The 21,884-nt window shown below is 37.3% G+C and overlaps 1 protein-coding gene and 1 long non-coding RNA gene across 5 annotated transcripts; one reads left to right on the forward strand and one right to left on the reverse strand.

Annotated features, from left to right (window-relative positions):
- The first annotated feature begins 221 nt into the window (after nucleotides 1-221).
- Nucleotides 222-5,099, forward strand: LOC141385673 (uncharacterized). Its single transcript, XR_012406499.1, has 3 exons — nucleotides 222-3,771; nucleotides 3,811-4,095; nucleotides 4,177-5,099. It is a non-coding gene; the product is annotated as an uncharacterized lncRNA (long non-coding RNA).
- kat5b (K(lysine) acetyltransferase 5b) lies at nucleotides 2,604-18,854 on the reverse strand. 4 transcript variants are annotated; one of them, NM_001013309.3, is made up of 15 exons: nucleotides 18,787-18,854; nucleotides 18,617-18,683; nucleotides 15,955-16,023; nucleotides 15,709-15,845; nucleotides 15,494-15,562; nucleotides 13,720-13,893; nucleotides 13,480-13,551; nucleotides 11,426-11,488; nucleotides 9,433-9,681; nucleotides 8,851-8,940; nucleotides 5,986-6,126; nucleotides 5,779-5,872; nucleotides 5,513-5,672; nucleotides 4,835-4,916; nucleotides 2,604-3,549 (listed from the first exon to the last, which is right to left on the reverse strand). In NM_001013309.3, exons 1-15 carry the CDS (start codon nucleotides 18,799-18,801, stop codon nucleotides 3,415-3,417), a joined length of 1,617 nt encoding a protein of 538 aa, NP_001013327.2. In that variant the 5' UTR covers nucleotides 18,802-18,854; the 3' UTR covers nucleotides 2,604-3,414. The 4 variants fall into 4 exon arrangements, with proteins under 4 accessions (NP_001013327.2, XP_021331810.1, XP_073806416.1 ...); XM_021476135.2 differs by having other exon boundaries at nucleotides 9,382-9,681; nucleotides 18,787-18,831; XM_073950315.1 differs by lacking the exon at nucleotides 15,494-15,562 and having other exon boundaries at nucleotides 18,787-18,831.
- Between the last annotated feature and the right edge of the window lie 3,030 nt (nucleotides 18,855-21,884).

The raw sequence follows: 21,884 nt of genomic DNA on the forward strand, positions 1-21,884 counted from the left end.
AGTAGATCTATTATGCGCGAGACTTGCTTTGTTTGTTGATCTAATTGGATTTGCATCGTAAACATTAAATAAAAGTTTTTTTTAATTTTATATATTAAGTTTTTAGTTATGGGCAGCACCGTAGGTCAGTGGTTAGCAGTCACTTCACAGCAAGAAGGTGCTGGTTTGAGCTTCGGCTAAGTCAGTTGGCATTTCTGTGTGGAGTTTGCATGTTACCCCGTGTCCACATGGGTTTCCACCAGGTGTTCCGGTTTCCCCAACAGACCAAAAACATCCGCTATAGAGGAACTGGATTAACTAAATTGGCTGTTGTGTATGTGTGGATGAGTGTGTATGGATGCTTCCCAGAACTGAGTTGCAGCTTGAAGGACAATATATGCAAAACATATCCTGGATAAGTTGGCGGTGAATTGCACTGTGGCGACCCTAGAAGAATAAAGGGACCAAACCGAAGGAAAATAGATGAAAGAATGAAGTTTTTAGTTACAATACTCCCAAAATCAACCCGCATAAATTCTGTCTGGCCCCTGCGAGTACATACCTCTGAACATGTCTCAGTGACAGATTTGTGTGAAGATCTACCAGATGACTCAGATAGACAGTTTCTCCTCAACAGACTGATGTTATCATGCTGGATTCCCTGCGAGCACATTTCACTGCAGACTTCCATATTTCATCATCTAGAGAACAGGCTTTGTAATATGATTAGGAAGAATATAAAATGTATTCACTCAGACTGCTTTTTCAGGAAATCACAACTGGGTTTGCCTTTTAATTCCAGATTTTCAGCCCCCATTTACTATTTCTTTATTTAATCAGTTAAAAAAAAAAGTATCAAAACACTGTGGTGCATCATATCATTAGGATCAGAAACATACTTTACTGTGATGCTGATGATATTTAAAGGAGTATGTTCACTCAAAATTGAAAATGATGATATTAATTACTCACCCTCATGTCGTTCCAATGCCTGTCACGCTCATTCTGATGTATACTTCAGACGCACATGTGCCTTGTTTCAATAAAGTACATATATTTCTCATAGAATCACGTGCAAAGATATATACATCAGTTTAGTGCTAGTGAACATGCACTAAAAGGGGGGAGGGGGGAAGTATGGACAATTCTAAGTTAAATTAGGGGGCCACCAGAGACATTATCAAGGGCCTGTGACATCCACTTTCCACCACAACCCCCCTGCCATTTTTCAGATTCATCCGCGATTCATCCCGGTTGTTTACATGCACGCAGAAATGCGTCAACATGCAAGTCGACAAAACTATAGTGTATATAATATGAGGATGATGATACTTTGACTAAGCATGGCTATGAAGCAGAAACGAGGAATAATGAGTCAGGGAGGTATCTAAGACATCATTATTATAACTCTCGGCCATGAGTCAGGTCTAAGACAACAGATCATTTTATAAAACATATATTTTTTTGTATTCTATAGAGGTGTCATAATATTCATGCAAAAGTACATTTTTTTAATGTATGCGAGTGCCATAAAGGTGTCAAAGCTTAAAATTGTACCTCAAAATCAATCAGCAGCAATTAACGCTTATGCTGTGATGTTAATCTATCATAACAAACCCAGGGGTTGCAAATAAAATATTACAATTGACAAAATATGATAATTCTAATTAGGGCTGCACGATTCTGGCAAAAATGTGAATTACAATTATTTTTTTTTGCTTAACAGACTTAAATATGTCCTGTTTGTTAATTCACCGTAAAATGATGACATCAGAATATAACTATTCATAATTCTGAAGTTGATTTATTATGTTTAAGACATGTGCTTGTCATCTGTCATTGACAACATTATTGGACCTATATATTTCCATTGAATATAGGCTATGGTTGTTATACTGACACAGTAAACATTTATTTTCATGCACAACACTATGTGATCACTTTGAAAAAAAAAACATATCAAATGCTTGTAATCATAACTCTAAAATGCAATATTTTCATGTAAATGATGTGCGCACAGGTTTCACTTTTACTTCCGAGTGCGGATCATGGCTGCTGTAACTGTGAGAGAAAAACACAAACATGCAAATCAAACCTCCTGCACGGCCCTCAAACGATCGCTCTGTGCAAAAACCTGAAGGTTTATTACAATGTTATTACCTGTTATTCACAGCTAATGCAGGTTGTGTTAACTAAAGTAGGCGTCATTCGTGTGCACGCGCGCATTCTCGGCAGCAAATAAACAGTGCGTCAGCTCACGTGAGATTTCGTGACCATGAGTACATCATTACATTAAGACAGAAATGACATTTTGGGTGAATTATACCTAATAAATACACTATGTGACACTTTTAACGCCATTTGAAGGTGTTCATGTACCTGTGAAGACTTGGGGCGCCTTTTCTTTTCTCCTGACCTTGAAAATATAATTGGCTGAATTGTAGAAAAGCTGAATTAGGATTGTGTGTAGGGTCAAACTGAGATTGTGATCTTTTCTTGATTAATCGTGCAGCCCTAATTCTAATAGTTGATCAAATATGAGATTTTTTGGCAATTACCAAACGACCCCCCCCCCCCCTACTGTCTCACGACCACCACTTTGAGAACCATAGCATTAAGGCAGATTAAATTGACCATTTGTATTTTTATTTAACCTAAAACAGAAGCTGTGGAGAGTGTTTGCTGGTTAACATTCGTTACAAAAAAACTAAACAAAAAGATGAGGAATCCAAAAACCCATGGAAAAAATACAATGTAGAAAAGACATTTACTTTAAATGTAGTAAATTATGTACAGACACAATGACAATGTAAAGTCCATTCACATAATCCGCTAAACACGACAACAAAGCAGCATTATCTTATTCATTTTTTATGTGTACGGTATGTCTGCTGACTTCTGACAACACAACCGACAAAGTTGCAGCGAGGTTGAACAAAAAAAAAGGGGGTAAACATTTGTGCAATTCAACAATTTTTTCTTCTGTCAGGAAGATGGAAGTTCAACAGTCAGCACAAGCAGTTGTTAAAAATATGCTGTTTATATCAAAGGCTGCTTGTTTGTGAGAACTGACTCGAGTGGTTATGATATGGTTAAAAACGTGTTTCCAGCAGGTTTTTTTTGGGGCTGGAAAAACATGTATGATTACAAAAGTAACTGAAGTGTGTAGCTTTGATTTAATATCAAGTCTCAAAATCGACATACGCTCACTTCTTGTTCTTGAGTCAGTAGAGTATCGCACATAGAGGGACACATTAGCGTCCAGTCCTCATTGATCTCCGCTTCAGCAGCTCTCCTTGGAAATTGAATATGATTCACAAACGGTGGGAAACAACATGTAAATGCTGTTGTGGTTGTGTTTTTATGGCACTGACCATACATTTTCGTATTTAGGAAGATCTTTTGACAAGATTGACATGAATTTGACCCTAAAGTTTACCACTTGCCCCTCTTGCTCCAGTCTTTAGGAGTGAAATGCAAACACTTGGAGTCGATTCGGAGGTGCCGCTTATGCATGGCCCGCTCATGGCCTTCCACTATGTCCTCTGATAGAGTGAGAATATACTGACCCTGCGGGAAGTTCAACAAAGCAGACTCAGTGCTACAATCAGAGCTGTAGAGAAAAATCATTCCACAAACTGATAGAGATTTTCAAATTGTATCATTACTATTCCCTCTTGAATCAATTCTGCACTCTAGGCTAGTTTTTAACGACAGATGGTGCTCTAGGCTAGTTTTTAACTACAGATGGTGCTCTAGATGGCGCTCTAGGCTAACTTTTAATGACAGATGGTGCTCTAGATGGCACTCTAGGCTAGCTTTTAATGACAGATGGTGCTCTAGATGGCACTCTAGGCTAGCTTTTAATGACAGATGGTGCTCTAGATGGCACTCTAGGCTAGCTTTTAATGACAAATGGTGCTCTAGATGGCGCTCTAGGCTAACTTTTAATGACAGATGGTGCTCTAGATGGCACTTTAGGCTAGCTTTTAATGATAGATGGTGCTCTAGATGGCACTCTAGGCTAGCTTTGCTTGACGGATGTTGCTCTATATGGCGCGCTAGGCTAGATTTTAATGACAGATGGTGCTCTAGGCTAGCTTTTAATGACAGATGGTGCTCTAGATGGTGCTCTAGGCTGGTTTTTAACTACAGATGGTGCTCTAGATGGTGCTTCTGGCTAGCTTTTAACAGCAGATGGCTCTCTATGCTAGTTTTTAACAACAGATAGTGCTCTAGATGGCACTCTATGCTAGCTTTTAATGACAGCTCTAGATGGCACTCTAAGCTAGATATAACAGCAGATGTCGCTCTACGCTAGTTTTTAACTACAGATAGTGCTCAAAATGGCGCTCTAGGCCAGCTTTTAACAGCAGATAGTGCTCTTGGCTGGATTTTAACAACAGATGTCACTCTAAGGTAGTTTTAAACTACAGGTAGAGCTCTAGATGGCGCTCTAGGCAAGCTTTTAATGACAGATGGTGCTCTAGATGGCACTCTAAGTTAGTCTTTAACAGCAAATGGCGCTCTCGGCTAGTTTTTAACAGCAGATTGTATTCTAGGCTAGTTTTTAACAGCTGATGGCCCTCTAGGCTAGTTTTTAATGCTCTAGGCTACACATGGCATTCTAGGCTAGTTTTTAACAGCAGCTGGCCATCTAGGCTATTTTTTTTTCTCAAATTGCATTAATGTTAGCAAGCACAGAGTAGGATATAATAATGATTTAGCGCTATCTGCTGTTAAAAACAGAATTGTTCAGAATTGATACACAAGAGAATAGCAATACATTTTGAAAATCTCAGAATCTATGCTGAATTGATTTCTCGAACAGAGAACATCCTGAGTGATCACCCACCTTATAATAATTGATGAGATTGAGGTATTGAAGAGTCGATATAACATCTTCCTTCTTGACGCTGGTGATCTCACTGATTTCACTAAGATTGTCAAAATTGCCATGAGATTAAAAACAAAATCAACTAACTCTAAAAACTTGTATCATTAAAAGGTTCATTAATAAATTAAAAAAATTAAATGGAGATTTTTGGGTCTTATTTACTAATTTAATAATGTACTTGTGTTTTATCCTCATTTGGAAGTTACTTGGATAAAAGCATCAGCACTGATTTATTTTATCTTTGCCATGATGACAGTACATTGACCTTGCAATGGCTTTCAAAAAAAAAATGAAAACTACTTTTATTCTAGCCTAAATAAAGTGAATAAGACTTTCTCCAGAATAAAAAATATTATAGGAAATACTGTGAAACATTTCTTGTTAAACATAATTTGGGAAATATTTGAAGAAAGAAAGAAAAAAAAAATCATCACAGGAGGGCTGAAAATTTTGACTTCAACTGTATATATACACACTTACTGAAAACACACAATACTATGTATCGACTATGTTTTGAATTTTTATAAAAATAATGTCAAAGCAAAATATAATGGTAAAAAATACTTATCAAAATAACATAATAATAAAATAAAATAGTATTATATTAAAGATATTTCTGTTGAGCAAATGACCTACTTGATGGTCATCTGTGGTCGTTCTCCATTCTCTGATTTGAGGTTCATAAGGATCTCCAGTATTGTCTGTGACCAGTATGAACGGTAAGAGAGCAGACCCAGATCAGACAAAGGCTTCTCTGGAGTACCAGTTTTTCCTTCCACTTTAGAGAGCTCATAACCTGGAAGATGTAAACAAGGCCCAAATGTTCATGATGTAATTTTAAGTTTTATTACACAAATGAGAGCAATAATTTAGTTCTTCAATGAAAAGCCAAGATTACTCACTAAACTCAATTAGAAGTTTTCCATAGCCTCTTCTCTGGTAAGGTGGTAAAGTCAAAATGCAGGCCACGTTATAGTCCTCTGTTGATTCCTTTTCCTTTATTTGGAGGACAGCAAAAGAGTGAACACACACAAACACACACACACACAGCATAATAAGGCTATAGTATAAAAAAGGAGATTCAACAATCAAGCCTAGCAATGATGTACCTTGGAGAAGTAGCCGACTATGTGGAAACCCTTAGAGTCATACTCTGTCATTACATAGAAGAGGAAAGGATCCGTGTCGTAGTAGAGAGTCTTGTGGTCCAGGAAGCATTTGGCCAATAAACACAAATTTTGGGAATACATCTGTGCGGTGGAAAAAGAGATTTAGCAAAACATTTAAAAAAAAGGCACTTCTTGAATCGATGGAATCTCAACATCAAATTTAACCTTTAAACTTCACTCTAAGCAAAAATAAAAAAAACACTTTGAAGGGCCATGAAACCCTCTCGTTTCAGCAGGGTGTTTTCACACCTCTACTTTGGAAAAAGTCAGAAAAGTGGGCGTGTCCAGCTCTGTTTAGGGGGGAGTGTCGGAGGAACTAAAGTGGGATGGTGTGGGAGTGTCTATTTGGGCACGCGCGAGTTTCAGAGTCAAAATACACAGAAAGGAGAAAGTGATGGTGTTTAACCTACATGGAGATCTGTAGTCGAATTATTTGCCAAATTATTAAATGGTGGACTTTAACTGCAGTTTGGCTCTTTCATTCAGGGAATTCATTCATGCCCCTCGCGACAAACGAGATATTTGATTCGAGGATCTGCTCTAAGCGTGTATTTTTCATGCAATGTTTGATACCGCACGGCGAATGAGAGAAAAAAAACCTCCGCATTTCCCGGAAACTTAGATGAACACGGCAGGTAGCGTCAAAAAGCCGCGCGTGTAATTCCGGTCACTAAATGCGGTAAAAACCCTACACGAGGTTAAAGTTTGGTTGTGATGCTAACGTGTTTACACTCGGTGACTCGGTGCAATAGTTAACTTAGTTCGATACGAGCAAACTGAATAAACAAAGAGCACTGGTCGCTCACTTACCAAATCTGTAGAGACAGGACAATCACCAGTAACTAGAGCCGCGTCTTTATGAAGAGAAGACTACAAGCGAATCCAGATCTCAGCGTTTGGAGATGAGAACAGCTCTCAGGTAAACAATAATCCTCCTTAGACACGTAAGTTATTGTTGTCGCGCGTCGCGTACACTGTTAATCCACACGTGACGCCAGCTGCGCTCTCACAGAGAGAAAATGAAAACAAAACTTAACGGCAGCAAACTATAAAAGCAACACTTCACGCTTGTTTTGCCAACACAACGTGGCGTCTCTGTCGTGAAAACACTGTGACAGTAATGAATATTAATGAAGTTGCACAATAGAGCGCGCTGATTGGTTTTAACCAAGCCTTACTCATGCATTAATGCAGCACACTGTAAGACGTAATAAGACTCACTCTGGCACAGACGCCCAGTCTGCACGCTGGAATACACGCTATTATGTCATGACCGTGACGCAGCTTCAAAAATTTGTTTCAAACCGGAAGTACGAATTTGCTTGAAATAACGCAAAAACAACCAATTTACACTTTGTAGTGAAATATAGGTGTCCTAATAGTGTTTATAGCAGTGTGGGACACATATACGACTGTCAACAGCTCAAAAAATGTGTTTTGGTGTTTCGTGACCCTTTAAGCAACTTTTTTTTTTACGGTAACCTATGAACAAAAAGGAGATTGAACCAGGAGAGTGCTGATTAAAAGATTATATCAACAATGACTACATTTACATGGACATTAGCAATCAAATTATTTGCCTTAATCTGAATAAGACAATAATAAGATTAAGATGTTTACATGACTACCTTTTTGAAAGTAAATGGAACATGTGGATCATAAAGGTACAAGAACTTCTATGTTAAGCTGCATTGACACAGGCTACATTGTAAAAGCTATATAAATAAACATGAATTGAATTCTACATGTTATAGCACATATACCGATAAACGTCATTGCGTCAGCACAGTATCCACGTTTCCTCCAGAGTTTCATGTAATTTCAGGTGTTTCATTTTTATTTTGTCGACTTTAAATGTAGTTCGGCACTTTCACTTTCATTCAGAAACATTTCATGCATGCCCCCATCACAAACAAAATATTGAATGCGAGTATGAACTGCTGAAAAGAGTGCTGTTTTAATGGAATTTAATGGAAATTATTTTCGCAATGCAGGTGTCTGTGGTCCTTTACTGACTTAGTAGGTGCAGAGAATAGTGTCAGACAGCCATGTGTGTATAGACTTTATAGACTGCAGTGTATATCCTGTCGTTCAATGTGGCAAAAATCCTACATGACGGTAATAGTTTGATTGTGGTGTTTACATGTACTGCACTTCAATAATCGGCATACTCCACTTCTTTATCCGTTTTCTGTTTAGTTCAATTATGACTTTAGTCGGATTAAGGTAATCAAAAATCTCTGTTTATATGGTAGACTTTTAATCAGAGTATTGTCTTAATCGTATTAAAATAGAATTATTTGTGTCCATGTAAACGTACTCACCGTTGACTTTAATTCTAAATCTGACACATGCTAATGATAAGTGCTAATTGTATGGCTGCATGGATCTATTCATCATAGTGAACCAAATAAAAAAGCTGATGTATTTATTTAATCAGTTAAAAGAGACTTTTTTTTTATTTTAAGGGATAGTTCACTCCAAAAAAATCTATTTACTCACCCTCAACCTTTATGAGTTTCTTTGTTCTGTTGAACGCAAAAGGAGGTATTTTGAAGCAAGCTGAAACCTGCAATCACGGACTTCCATAGTAGAAAAAACAAATACTATAGACGTCAATGGTTACAGGTTTCCAGCATTCTTCAAAATATCTTCTTTTGTGTTTAACAGAATAAAAAAAAACTTAAAGGTTTGTAACAGGGAAAGAGTGAGTAAATGATCACAGAATTGTCATTTTAGGTAAATTATTCCTTCAAGCACCCCAACTATAACTAAAATTTTTAAGTCAAACTACTGGTTACCAACCTTGTTTTTGCGACCATCTATTTCGAAAAAGGATATCGTTCCTTTGCGATAGATTTCATTTCCTGGTGGGTGTCGAAGATTGCATTTAGTCTGCAAAATGTATGGAGAGTTGACAGTTAAAGCTGTTTAACAGCACATTTACAAGACTTAAGGAGGCTAAAAAACATCTCAGATTTAACAATCAACTTTACTTTTACCCTAATTTTCCTCAAAATAACAATAAAAAAAAAAACTAAAAGTACAAGGCTAACACTTTAGTTTAGGTCACAATTCACAGTAATAACAAACCATTAACTAACACTACTAGCTTGATAAAACCTCTAATTAGCTGTTTATTAATAGTTAGTAAGGTAGAGGTTAGGTTTAGGTTTTGGGTAGGATTAGTAATGCAGAATAAGATCATACTTTACAACTACTAATGAACAGTTCATATTTTAATAATAGGCAGGTAATAAGCCAGTAGTTAATAGCATAAATTTTGACCTAAAGTGTTACCCGTACAAAGAGCAAAAATAAAAAAAAACACTCAACCTTTATTTGGTGCTGTGAATGTGTTACATCTGGTCCTAGAACAGCTCTTACCAGGTGCCTCTGGAGACACTTGAGGCTCTTGAGGTACTTGAGACAGAATTCACATAGATACAGGATGGGAAGCGTAGTAAGCTCCTGTGGATATGGAGAAAAGTACCACGGCTTTAGCCTGTGCCTGCCCAGCTCAATACAGTCTATGTTCTTCATTCGAGTGATGATGTCATCGTGACTGCGGTCCGACACCAAACTACCAGTCATGCGGGGAGCAGAGGGAATACCATCAGAACTGTCCTGAGAATCCTGAGAGCAAACACTAGAGTTAGAAAGACCGCTCGACATCTTATATTTATAGCATTTTGTTTGTTTGTTACGTTGTTTATTTATTGCCACATCAGCAACTTATGGCTATTCCATTGCTAGATCAATACAGATAAAAATATCTTACATAATAATAATAACAACTTTATAACTCATAGATAATAGATGATAAACAAAATGTACAAAACTTTACATTAAAAACAAAAATTTTCAGTTAATTATATGATAAATAGCCCAAAATTCTTATATTTCAATTCGTATATCTTAGGTAAGCGACTACTCTCTGTTAAAGATGCAGTATGTAGCATTAACCTAGTGGTTGAACTAGGTATGACAGTCTAAATAAAATATTAAGAGTTTTTTTTTAACTAGGCCCTGACTTTGCACACGCAGGTTGCCAGATTGGCGACAGGAACAGAAGCAAGCATGCTTGACGACTGAACCTTACAATAGCTATGTTTCCATCCACCTAATTAAAAAAAAAAACAACAGTTGATGAAAACGCCAAGATAAACGCATAAATTCTGAAAATCTGCAAAAAAACATATATGCACATGTGCTTTTATGCAGTAGGATAAACTTTTTATTCAATAAGAAAGGATGCGCATAAACTATGATAAAAAAACTTTTACCAAACAAATTTTTTTTTGAGATTTTGTTATAAAAGGTCATGTAATAATAAAAATGTGTGTGAATGGACAAACCAGCAGGCTGAGCACACTGTAAAACATCTGAAATGTTGTTTAGGTCATTCTAAAACACCTTAACCATTTAGTATTATTATACTAATACTTACCCCCAGAAATGTCAAGAGCGTCTGTGCTTTGCGCATCAAATGCCACCACACATTGCGTGTCGGCATCGTCTTCTGAGGCGCAAGTCATTCATTAAATAAAAAAAGATTTACGCAGCTTTTCCCACTGCAGCAAATTCCCTTAAGTTATTACTTTTGTTATTTTTGGCGCTGGTTAATCAGGAAGTGACTATTTTTTTCTCTTTGACTCATTGGATAGAAAGGTTGAATTATTCGCACAGCTTTTATGCGATAATCCTGTTTTGCGCATGAATTTATTTTGCATCTTTGAATGGAAACATAGCTAATGTAAGCTGTTCAGCTATTCTTTACATTTGTAATATTCGTATTATTCACCAATTAAAAAACCACCAAGTGTGGATTTTTAGAACTCTGAATCTGCATCTCATTTCAGAGGCTGTTACTGCCCTCTAAAGTTTGTATTTTGCCAGGTCCACATATGTTAAAGCAGCCTTTAAGTAAATGAAATAGACTGTTTTCCACCAAGGCAACACAAGTAACTAAAATATAATTGGGTAAACTGGCAGTGGGCGAAGTTACAGACCAAAAACAAAGCCGTTCTGACAAAGAACACATTTTTTTTTAAAGTAGATTAAGTGCCTTTAGCATTGCTTGTCACATTAAAGTATGTGCACCTAGCATGTTTCTCAAATATCTGCTAACATTACAGCATATCAAAGCTTTAGAAGGGTCTAACAATTACATAGAGCACCTTTAAAAATGAGGAATTCGTTGATTAATTATCTAATTATCCTGAAAAAGAGAATTGGAAAACCCTAAATTCTTCCTTAACATAAGGACTCTAGCATTTCAGACTATTTCTAAAGCTGAAGAGTCATACTATAGTTTAAAAGCGCTGTTTTGACTATAATAGACACACAGTGAAGACAATGGGAGATAAAGCAGACAGACCTCTCCTGGTGGCAAATAGACGGTGGAGGAGCGGGGGCTGTTATTCTGGAACACCTTTACAATCTAACAGAAAAACAGATGGGTGCAAAGCTTTAGGACATTTTACTTGATAGTGGGAAAACAAAGACAAATGGGAAATTGCCTAAAAAACAAATTAACGTTGGATGATTTCAGGGCAAAGGGCTTAATTGTATTTTCTTTATTTAACAGCACAAAAGTTTAGTGTTTTAAATGTCAAACAGAAGAAAATAAACTCACACTGAATTATTTTGAATCGAAGTGATATTTTCTTGTGTACCTTGTTATGAATAAACACAGCCACATTTCCTGACATTCAACAGACTAGAAGAGCAAACATTATGCCAGCAAGGCAAATATGAAATGTGTGATGTTTATGAGAATACACTAAAATAGCCTGGTAAGACTTTACAATATATGGGACACACAGTTAATGTTAGTTAATGCAATGGTCCTCAACCACCAGGCCGCAGACCAGTACCAGATCAATTAGTACCAGGCCGCACAAGAAATCATTAATTATTTTAGTTTTATTTATTATTGTAGCCTGAAGATCTTTTATTTTGAAAAATTACCGTATTCTCTCGTTTACATTTGTCACTTGAGAGCCCAAATTTAACCCACAAGCAGCAAAAGGAGCAGGAAACAGACGTCTTTAGAAATTTATTTTGCTAAGAGGAAAAGGCCCAGTGAAGGACCTGCAAACTGCCAAGAAATGGATCCGCAACATATTTGTCAACAAATCAGGTCCACCATGTCTGTGCAAGAAGATCAACTGCTGGAGATCGCAAATGTTCACATATGTCTTTTCTAGAGGTCGCGCAAGTTAGTTCTTTCCAATGGAGATACGCAGTCGAATGAATGCCGCGAGCGCACCGTGAGTCACGTGACAAGAACTGACTGATCAGCTTAATATTTTGTATGGAATATTCATATTTCGTTAGACTAATTATCTCAGACGAACACAGAGCACCCAAACACTGCAGTGCTTCTTAATTTTATCCATGAATAAACCTTGTATAAGAGTGACAGCAAAGTTTTGTCAGCTTGTCATCCTCTGAGAAAAAGTCGATGGTCGCCTAGCAATAGATATGGGATAACCGTTTTCAAGGAATACCGCGGTTTGGAAAAGTCAAGGTTTTAAAACCGCCCAATTTAGGACAACAGTATCGCCAGCAGAAAAGATCTGCAAGATCTGTTTTTTAAGATGTGTTTTTTAAACAAATGAAGGCGGCAGAATGACTGATTCAAGAATTTATTTGAATTCTTTAGCCTGATCTAGAATCATAAGAAGTTAATATTAGGTAAGATTTAGGTCGTGACCAAAATTCAATGTCTAGCTAGCATCAAAGGACAAAATTAATCTGTTGACCAATAACGACTTTGATTTTAGGTTGTGTTTGAAATTGACCAAAATCTTAAACCAACATCATACTGATGTCAAATACTGACATTTATTCTTCAGGCATGGCAACCAAAATCCAATGTCTGATAGTCGTCATAGTGGTAACGTCCGCACATCGTCAAGCTGTAACATCCTTAAATGTTGATATTTGGTTGATTTTAGGTTGGACGTTGGGTTCTGAAGTCAACCCGATTTTCAATTGTAAACAAAATGCAATGTCTCCCATTGGGGTACAACGTCAATCTGACATCACGTTGATGTCCTGTGCCTGCCGAGATGTTTACTGTTGCAAAATATTTTAAATGCTTCATAAAATAAAATATATATTATGTTCAAAGGGGAAAAAAGTTAGTTTTTACCCCAATATTTAAAAAAAAAAAAAAAACTGAGTTGGATTTTAACAAAAACAATAATTAATAAATGCTGTACAAGCATAATTTATTATGTTCATATTAGTAAATATATTAACTATCATTAACTACATGTGCCATATTATAATGTGTTACAAATATTGCAAATTATTTTTTGATAAGACATGGGATTCAACAACTTTAACAAAGATTTGAAAGAAAAACAAAGGTGTAGTGTGTAATGTTAATAAAACATCTGTTAATCAAACTGCAGGTCCTACCTCTTCCGTCCCTACACAATTTTTCCTTTTTCTTCCTGGTTGAGAAGGAATTAGACGACGTGTGGTGCCATTCTTGAATAAGAAAAATCAAAAGGTAATTTAAAAAGTCAGCTTAAAAAAAAGTAAATAAAATCCAAAGGTAACAGTGACTAAAAACATTGACAAAAAATGTAGGATAAGACTTTGCTCTATAATTGCAAATAACAGAGACCATGGTTTAGAAATTTAAAAATAAATTACTGTGGTGAGAGATGTGAGCTGCTCGTGTTCTTCTCTGGCTTTAATGCTGAATGAAGAGTCTCTCATGGCGGGATACACTGAGGCCTGACTTGCCTCTGCAGAGCTGGGAAGTGAAGGCACTGGAGTCGCTGCTGTAACTTGTGTAGCCAAAGAGACAGACTCTGCTTTTCTCTTCTGAAAGAGCAATCAGAAAGGAGAGGAATTAAAGGAAAGAAGACACTAACCTCAATTATAACAATAAAATCTGTAAAAATAACAGTACATTTTCTGAATAAAGTGGTGGAAAGCTCTCTAAACTGTGCTGATGATGTAAAACCATCCCTTAAAATTCAGAACTAATTTTGTAAAAATTAAAAATTCGAGATTTCCGTATAATAATTGTGGGACAAGTTAAATGCAAAAGGATTCAGTGGTGAGGATTTAAATACTAAAGTCAATTGAGAGTAAAAACAAATCCCAATAATGGCTGAATAATAATATTAATAGTAACAATAATGTGATCTCTAGCCACTTACCTCATATTATACAATTACACGTTACATCGAACAATGAGTTGGTAATGAATGATGTTAATAGATTTAGTTCTGTCAAGACATGAAATGCTTTCATATACACTACCTGACAAAAATCTTCTCGACTATCCAAGTTTTAGGAACAGCAAATAATAACTTGACTTCAAGTTGATCATTTGGTATCGGAAGTGGCTTTTATGAAAGGCAAAGGCCTCTAGATTACACTTATTTTACCAAAATAAATTATGATCATACCTTGATTTTTAATTATTTCATTAGGGCAATAAGGTCTGACTTTGCTTAGACAAAAGTCTTGTCACTTAACAGAAATAATGTACAGTATAGAATATAAAGTCATGCTGCAGTGGAAACAGGATGAATATTATGTCTGACTCCCATGAGCTTGGAGGACTGCATCCATACATCTCTGAAATGACTTAAATCACTTATTAATAAATTCATCTGGAATGGCAAAGAAAGCGTTCCTGTAGGACTCCCAGAGTTCAAGATTCTTTGAATTCATCTTTAATACCTCCTACTTCATCTTACCCCAGACATGCTCAATAATGTTCATATCTGGTGACTGGGCTGGCCAATCCTGGAGCACCTTGATCTTCCTTGCTTTCAGAAACTTTGATGTGGAGGCTAAAGTATGAGCGCTATCCTTCTGAAGAATTTGCCCTCTCCTGTGGTTTGTAATGTAATGGGCAGCACAAATCTCTTGATACCTCAGGCTGCTGATGTTTATCCCTCACATGCCCCCATTCTGAATGTAACCCCAAACCATGATTTTTCCCCTCACCAAGCTTGACTGATTTCTATGAAAGTCATGGGTCCATGCAGGGTCCAGTAGGTCTTCTGCAGTATTTGTGATGATTGGGATGCAGCTCAACAGATGATTCATCTGAAAAACCTACCATCTGCCACTTTCCCAAATGATCAACTAGCAACTGGGATCGATGTGAAGACTTTTGTCAGGTACTGTACTTTACGAAAAGTAAAAAAAAATAATTAAAAAAACCTGATTCTACAATATTTTCTGACACATGTCTTCTTTAAAATGAGACCAAGCTTAAATCGGTGCACTTAAGCATTGCCAATCATTTAGGCTGAAAATAGCATTCAATGTAAATAAAACAACGAGGCAAAAATTGCATCCCTCACACTTATTGGAAAGTCTTCAACTAAACTCAAGCCCATTGATTAAATAAAGCTTAACAGATTGAGTTTGATTAGTGTACAATGGGCGGGTTTGCCTGTACCGGTGTGGGGAGGGTTTTGCCTCTTGAAGGAGCTGAAGCAGACTGAACGTTGAGATCTAGACTCTTCCTCTGAATTTGAACAGAAAGGAAGAGAGGATGGTAAAGGAGAACATGGCATGTAAACAACTGTTTGTGGCACAATGTTGGGTGAGGGCGTTTCACACACACCATCATCAAAATCCTAACAGTGCAAGCAGAGGAACAAGAAATCATACCACTTCTCTTTCTGGGGAGCTGGGACGAGACCCCGGCAGGCCATTCTTTGTAGGGGTCTTTGCCTCCTTTTTGGGAAATTGGAGCTTCTTCAAGTCTAGCCGATCTGGAGTCACCCATTCATCCAGTCGCTTATTGACTTTACAAAACAGAAATGCAATAAAATGCTGATTAAAACACGTGTTCAATAAATAGATTGTATTCATACGAGAGTAAATGATGAGTAGAAGCAGACGGTTAATACTTACAGTCAATATAGTGGACATAGTAGAGTTTTCTGCCAGGAATGTCTTTGACACTAAGAATTTCAGCCAATGCTTTGAATAAATAAAAAAAATAAATAAATAAATGAACACATCATAGTTTAAATTGATGAAGGTTAGGGGTGTACCAGATCGCGATTGATTAGTGTGTCATACAGATCACAACCCACATATGGAACACACATGACCCGCAGATTAATACTTTTTTTTTTTACTAATTTTTTAACAATCACAGAGAGATCACCTCTCACGTCATTCAAATCTCATTTATGAAAGCATTTAGGCTTTTCTGTAAAATATAATGATGAGGGAAGAAGTTGTGGTATGTTATTCGGGATGTGGCGGGTTTCTTGGGTCATTAAAGATGTTTTCTGTCACTTAATTATTTGTAGCCTTCCGTTTCAACTACCTGACCTGCATTAGCCATAACCAAATCATAAATAAAGTTACACACAAGTTAACTCCTGTCAATCACTTTTTTCACTGTATAGTGGCGTCGACAAACTTGGTTGGAAAGAAGGTGCACAACCAACAGGAACCATCTAAGAGTATCTGAGGTTTTCGCTAAAATTACAAAGTACAAGCGTGAAAGGTAAAGACACGTTACCTGATAGATTTAAAAGACAGAAAAGTCATTAGATAGAGACAAGATTAATTAAATATCACGTTTAACAACTATAGTGAGACGTGATCCAGCGGTACATTCTTGATAAACGATCCGACGCGCACTGCTCTCAGGAATTATGTATGTAATAATGTACCCTGCAGTACATGCCCGTGTGTGTTTTTGTGTGTGTGTGGTCACATGATGTGCATTTTCAGCAGTATAGTATAGAAGGTGGGCTTTTCAGATACGCTAGGTGAAACGACAGTGTGGATGTGGATCATTTTTGTTCTAAAACGCCATTTTAAAAGTAAGATATATTAGTGTAATTAGGGCCTAATTGTTTATTTTTCCGCACGCAGGTTGCTGCTGCAATGGGGGCTGGTTTGCGATGCCAGCTCAGCATTGTGATATCTAACGGCCATCGGCAAAGGGGAATGGCACTGTCAATTGGCCCAACCTTATAATCAAAAGGAGCTGAAATCCACAAAAAAAAAAAAAAAAACATAGATTACTAGTAACAATAGAATAGTTACTAGTCACTATTAAAAAAGTACTAATATCTAATAAATAAGAACTAGTATCTATTTAATAAGTACTAATATCTAAGGAATGAGTACTCATGATTTCCGCTACATACATTCTTCCATGGTGGGGCGTCACACCAAAATTCATCCCACCACGGCTGCATTACAGCATCTTGTTCAAGACATTCAGTCGTTTTTTTATTATTAGCAGGTTATAATCACACCAAATTGTATTAAAAGGTAAGTGAATTATAACAGCGTGAACTTTTCTGTAATCATAGTAGTGCTATGCCTTATTTGTTTAACCCTTTAAAGTGACATACTGACTGACTGTCTGCCAGGTGCGTGATGTGGCAGGCCAGCAAACATGACGTAGTTTTCAGTTAAGATGAACACAGTTTCCATAATTATGCTTTATAGATAAAGGTCTACGGCTCTGCATTAAATGACTTCATCTTTCTGGAGTTTATAGCCGTTTCACTTTACTTCAGGACACATTAATGCCAATCTGTAGGTCTATTGGAGACATTCATAAATATTCCTAGCAAGCAAATCTAATAAATGTTGGAGACATACTTGTTACAGAAACGCACTAAATCGCACTTTAGCAGCATTTATTTGAGCGCGCTCAAGAAAATCTGCACTTGGGTAGCATAAATTTGAGGGTGTGCAAGAAGTTTTGTTCATGAACAGGAAATTGGCATGCAAGCAAAGAGATTTGCATGCTCGTATTACATAAATGCGATCTCGACTTGTAATACTGCGCTCACAACATTTGACATTGAAATAACGGCACAAGAAGTTGGTAAATCTGTGTAAAACGCCCAACGGAGTCTGCCGCCACAACTGAAAAAAATACTAGAGGAAACATTGAGTACTAGTATCCAATACATAACTACTAGTATCTATTTAATAGGTACTAGTATCTGATAAAAAAAAGCATTAGTGTCTAATGAGTAAGCACTAGCATATTAAAAAAACACAAGTATCTAAAGAATAAGCACTAATACTTAATGGAACAGATACTAGGATGTAAAACATAAATACTAGTAACATGAAAAATATATATTAGTACGGGTTATAAATTAAATGTCAAAACGGCTTGCCATACCTATGTTAGCTTGGATATCACGTAAAACAAGCTACAATCACAGGCTGGTTTTCCATAGATTTATGATTAGGAACGTAATAAGTAGTAGGCTAGTTAAAATAAGTTAGCAGTTATGCCAAAGCGTTGTGTTTTTCCAGGACATTTTGTTACACCGTTGTATGATTTACATTAATCATCATTTAGAGCTAGAGTATAAACAGTAGCATCACCTAAAGGCACCGGAGTATCACACGGTGCGTTTTATATACCAACTTAATAACTAAAATTAAAAAAATTACCAACACATCCCTTAACTAAATGAAAAAGCAAAATGAGTTTCATTTATAGCCGACACATTAAGGTACCCGTGAGCGCACCGGGGTCTTTTGTTTACATTCGCTACGGAGCTCTCAGCTTGACACTTACGCCACTCGTCTTCATTTTCTTGGTTTTTTCGCAGCACCGGAAGACGGCAGCCTTCAACAATTTCCACCTGCAAAAACAAAATGCTTTTAGAAATGACAGGGACTGATGACAACAGACTAAATGTGTTTTAAACAACATTTAAACAGCAGACAAGACTGTGCGCCGCTTACCGTTGGCTCCGCCATGTTGGTCACAGCATCTCCAAGGCAAGCAGCACACGGAATTGTGGGTAAAACGGTTGTATTGCTCTGGGGGGCGCTGGCTGCACTTTTTTACCACAGCTCTACTTCTTTTGTTTCTTCTTCTTTTTTCCTTCAACGTTTTGATAAACCTTATTTGGTATTTTCCACCATCTACTGGAATGGAGTGTTATGATGCAAAGAAAACAACCGCCCATTCAAACAAAAATCCAGTTTATTAAAGGAATAGTTCACCCTAAAATGAAATGTACTCAGTTTACTCTCCCCCAGGTAGTTCCAAACCTTGATGAGTATCTTTATTCTGTTGAAAACTAAATAATATATTTGAAACTACTGACATTATCTATCTATCTATCTATCTATCTATCTATCTATCTATCTATCTATCTATCTATCTATCTATCTATCTATCTATCTGTCTGTCTGTCTGTCTGTCTGTCTGTCTGTCTGTCTGTCTGTCTACTAATAATCTGTAAGAGGTGTACTCAACTGCTGTATAGGCCTATTTATTTGACAACAGTCTATCCATCCGTCCATCCATCTAGCTCTTCAGGGCACTGGCTGCACTGTTTCCCAAAGCTTTACTGGTATCCCCTTCTTCTTTTTCCTCTGCGATTTAATGAACCCACTCTTGCATTTTCCACCACCTACTGGAATGGAGTGTGGATCACTGACGCTAAAGCAAAGAAAACCCCCCATTCAAGCAAAAATCCAGTTTATTAAATGGATAGTTCATCCTAAAACGAAAATGTACTCACTATTACCCTCAGGTGGTTCCAGACCTTTATGAGTATCTTTATTTTGTTGAACACTAAAGATATTTGAAACTATTGACACTGCAGGAAAAACAAATGCCACGAAAGTTATCAGGGTTTCCAGCTTTCTTCTAAATAGCTTCTTCAAGTTAAACAAGGTTGGAAATAAGGGGCGAGTAAATACTTACAGAAATCAGTTTTGAATGAATTATACCTTCAATATACCAATATAATGTAAAGTTTAAATTTTGATACAGGTGGATTGGTGCAGCGGCAGCAGTAATGCGGTTGATGTACCGGTTTACCGGTTAATCTACGTACCTACTCTCACCTATGGTCACAAGCTTTGGGTCATGACCGAAAGGACAAGATCTCGGATAGATGCAGCCGAAATGAGCTTCTTTTTCAGGGTGGCAGGGCACACCCTTATAGATAGGGTGAAGAGCTCTGTCACCCGGGAGGAGCTTGGAGTAGAGCTGCTGCTCCTCCACATTAGAATAAGTCAGCTGAGGTGGCTGGAGCATCTGTTTCAGATGCCTCCTGGACGCCTACCTAGGAAGGTGTTCCAGGCATGTCCCACCAGGAGGAGGCCTCATGGAAGAGCCAGGGCACACTGGAGGGACAATGTCTCTAGGCTTGCCAGGGAATGCCTCGGGATCCCCCCGGAGTAGCTGGAGGAAGCGTCTAGGGCAGGGGTCGGCAACCCAAAATGTTGAAAGAGCCATATTGGACCAAAAATAACAAAAAACAAATATGTCTGGAGCCACAAAAAATGTAAAGCCTTATAAAAGCCTTATAATGAAGGAAACACATGCTGTAAGTATGTATATTAGCTATATTAGCCTACTATCAAAATGACTAAATTGGCTACAAATACATAATGAGCCTTCATGATTAAATAGCCACTGAAATCAGGTGGTTGGTGTTTATTTTGTTGTCATTAAAACACTTCAGCACAGCCTCTTGTCTTTTAGTGTTATTAATTTGATCATTTCTTCTTGCGGCCCATCAGAGTTCACATACCTGCATAAAAGCGAGTTGAATATCGGTCACATCACAGGCAATTGAGTATGCTGGCACTGAATTAATGTCCTTGGTTTGCTGATCGGTGATGTTACCTACCATTTTAATAGCCCTTTCCTTCACTTTCTTAGTGGAGAAAGGTATATCTTTATTTTTTTTGTATTATCTTGGTTTTGTTTTTAAAGTTTGCAAATAGGTGTTCTAATATGTCATAGCATCTTTGAACGATTTTCCATGCTTTATAATCTCCTGGTTTGTTTACAACAGCCACTTGCCTGGCATCCCACCCTGCTGATAGAAACGTGTGTCGCAGGCTATGACGCAAATCTTCGTTGACAGAAATGTTGAAATTAAATATTAATTCTACACACTTTGACAGCATTTGGAAACGTTAAAAATGTTTGTCCTCCTATAGAAATCATATTAAAAATATATATATATTAACCTCCCCCATCTTTTTGCATTTTCAAACATTTTTGAAAAAGCTCCAGGGAGCCACAAGGGCAGCGCTAAAGAGCTGCATGCGGCTCTAGAGCCGCGGGTTGCTGACCCCTGGTCTAGGGAGAGGGAAGTCGAGGGTTCTCTCCTAAGACCTGCCTCCGCGACCCGGCCCTGGAAAAGTGGTCGAAAATGAATGAATGAATGAATGAATATTGTTAAAATATTGATAGATTTTGTAAAATGTAGGCCTATTTTTTTTTTAGTTTTTCAGTAAAAATGACATATTTTAGAAGGTATAACATTTGTCTTGTGTAGGCCTATGTTGTCTTCTATTCTTATTCCTTTTTTTCATCAATCTATTCATCCATTCATACATCTGTCCATTCCTTCCCATATGAAAAAAACTGTAATCATTATAGTAAATACTACAGTGTTTTTGAACCATGCTATAGGGAAATTACCAACCTACTTCACACATGACGTAATATGCATTCAACCAACCGCGCATATCGGTTGCAAAAAAAGACCTGTTGCAATAGCAAACATGTTATGTTGTCTGGTAGGACGCCAAATTCTAAAGTCCAAAAATAGAAAACTGTTTCGGTACACCAAACAGCTTTTAATGCCAACCGCAGACGTCTTTGGCTAACAGCCGTCATAACGCCCCATTCACACGGGGCTTCAGCGTCAACGCATGACTGAAGGCGTGTCTGAAGTTGGGGCTGAAGCGATCGTCATAGAAGTGTCAGCCAATGAAATTCAGTCAGCAATAGGCCACTGTCTGAACTGGTGTGTTTGCATACAGCGATCTGATTGGCTGACGATTCCGTCGGCGCTTAAGAAGTTGAG

This window comes from Danio rerio, chromosome 5, assembly GCF_049306965.1.
Source record: "Danio rerio strain Tuebingen ecotype United States chromosome 5, GRCz12tu, whole genome shotgun sequence".
Taxonomy (NCBI): Eukaryota; Metazoa; Chordata; class Actinopteri; order Cypriniformes; family Danionidae; genus Danio; species Danio rerio.

Excerpts from the sequence above, each read along its gene's own strand:
- kat5b (XM_021476135.2), bottom strand. Across the intron at positions 11,489-13,479 it reads ATTGTGTAGGGACGGAAGAG|ATTGTAAAGGTGTTCCAGAA; the intron begins GTAGGACCTGCA and ends TTTTTCTGTTAG. Across the intron at positions 5,673-5,778 it reads AAAACTTCTAATTGAGTTTA|GTTATGAGCTCTCTAAAGTG; the intron begins GTGAGTAATCTT and ends TACATCTTCCAG.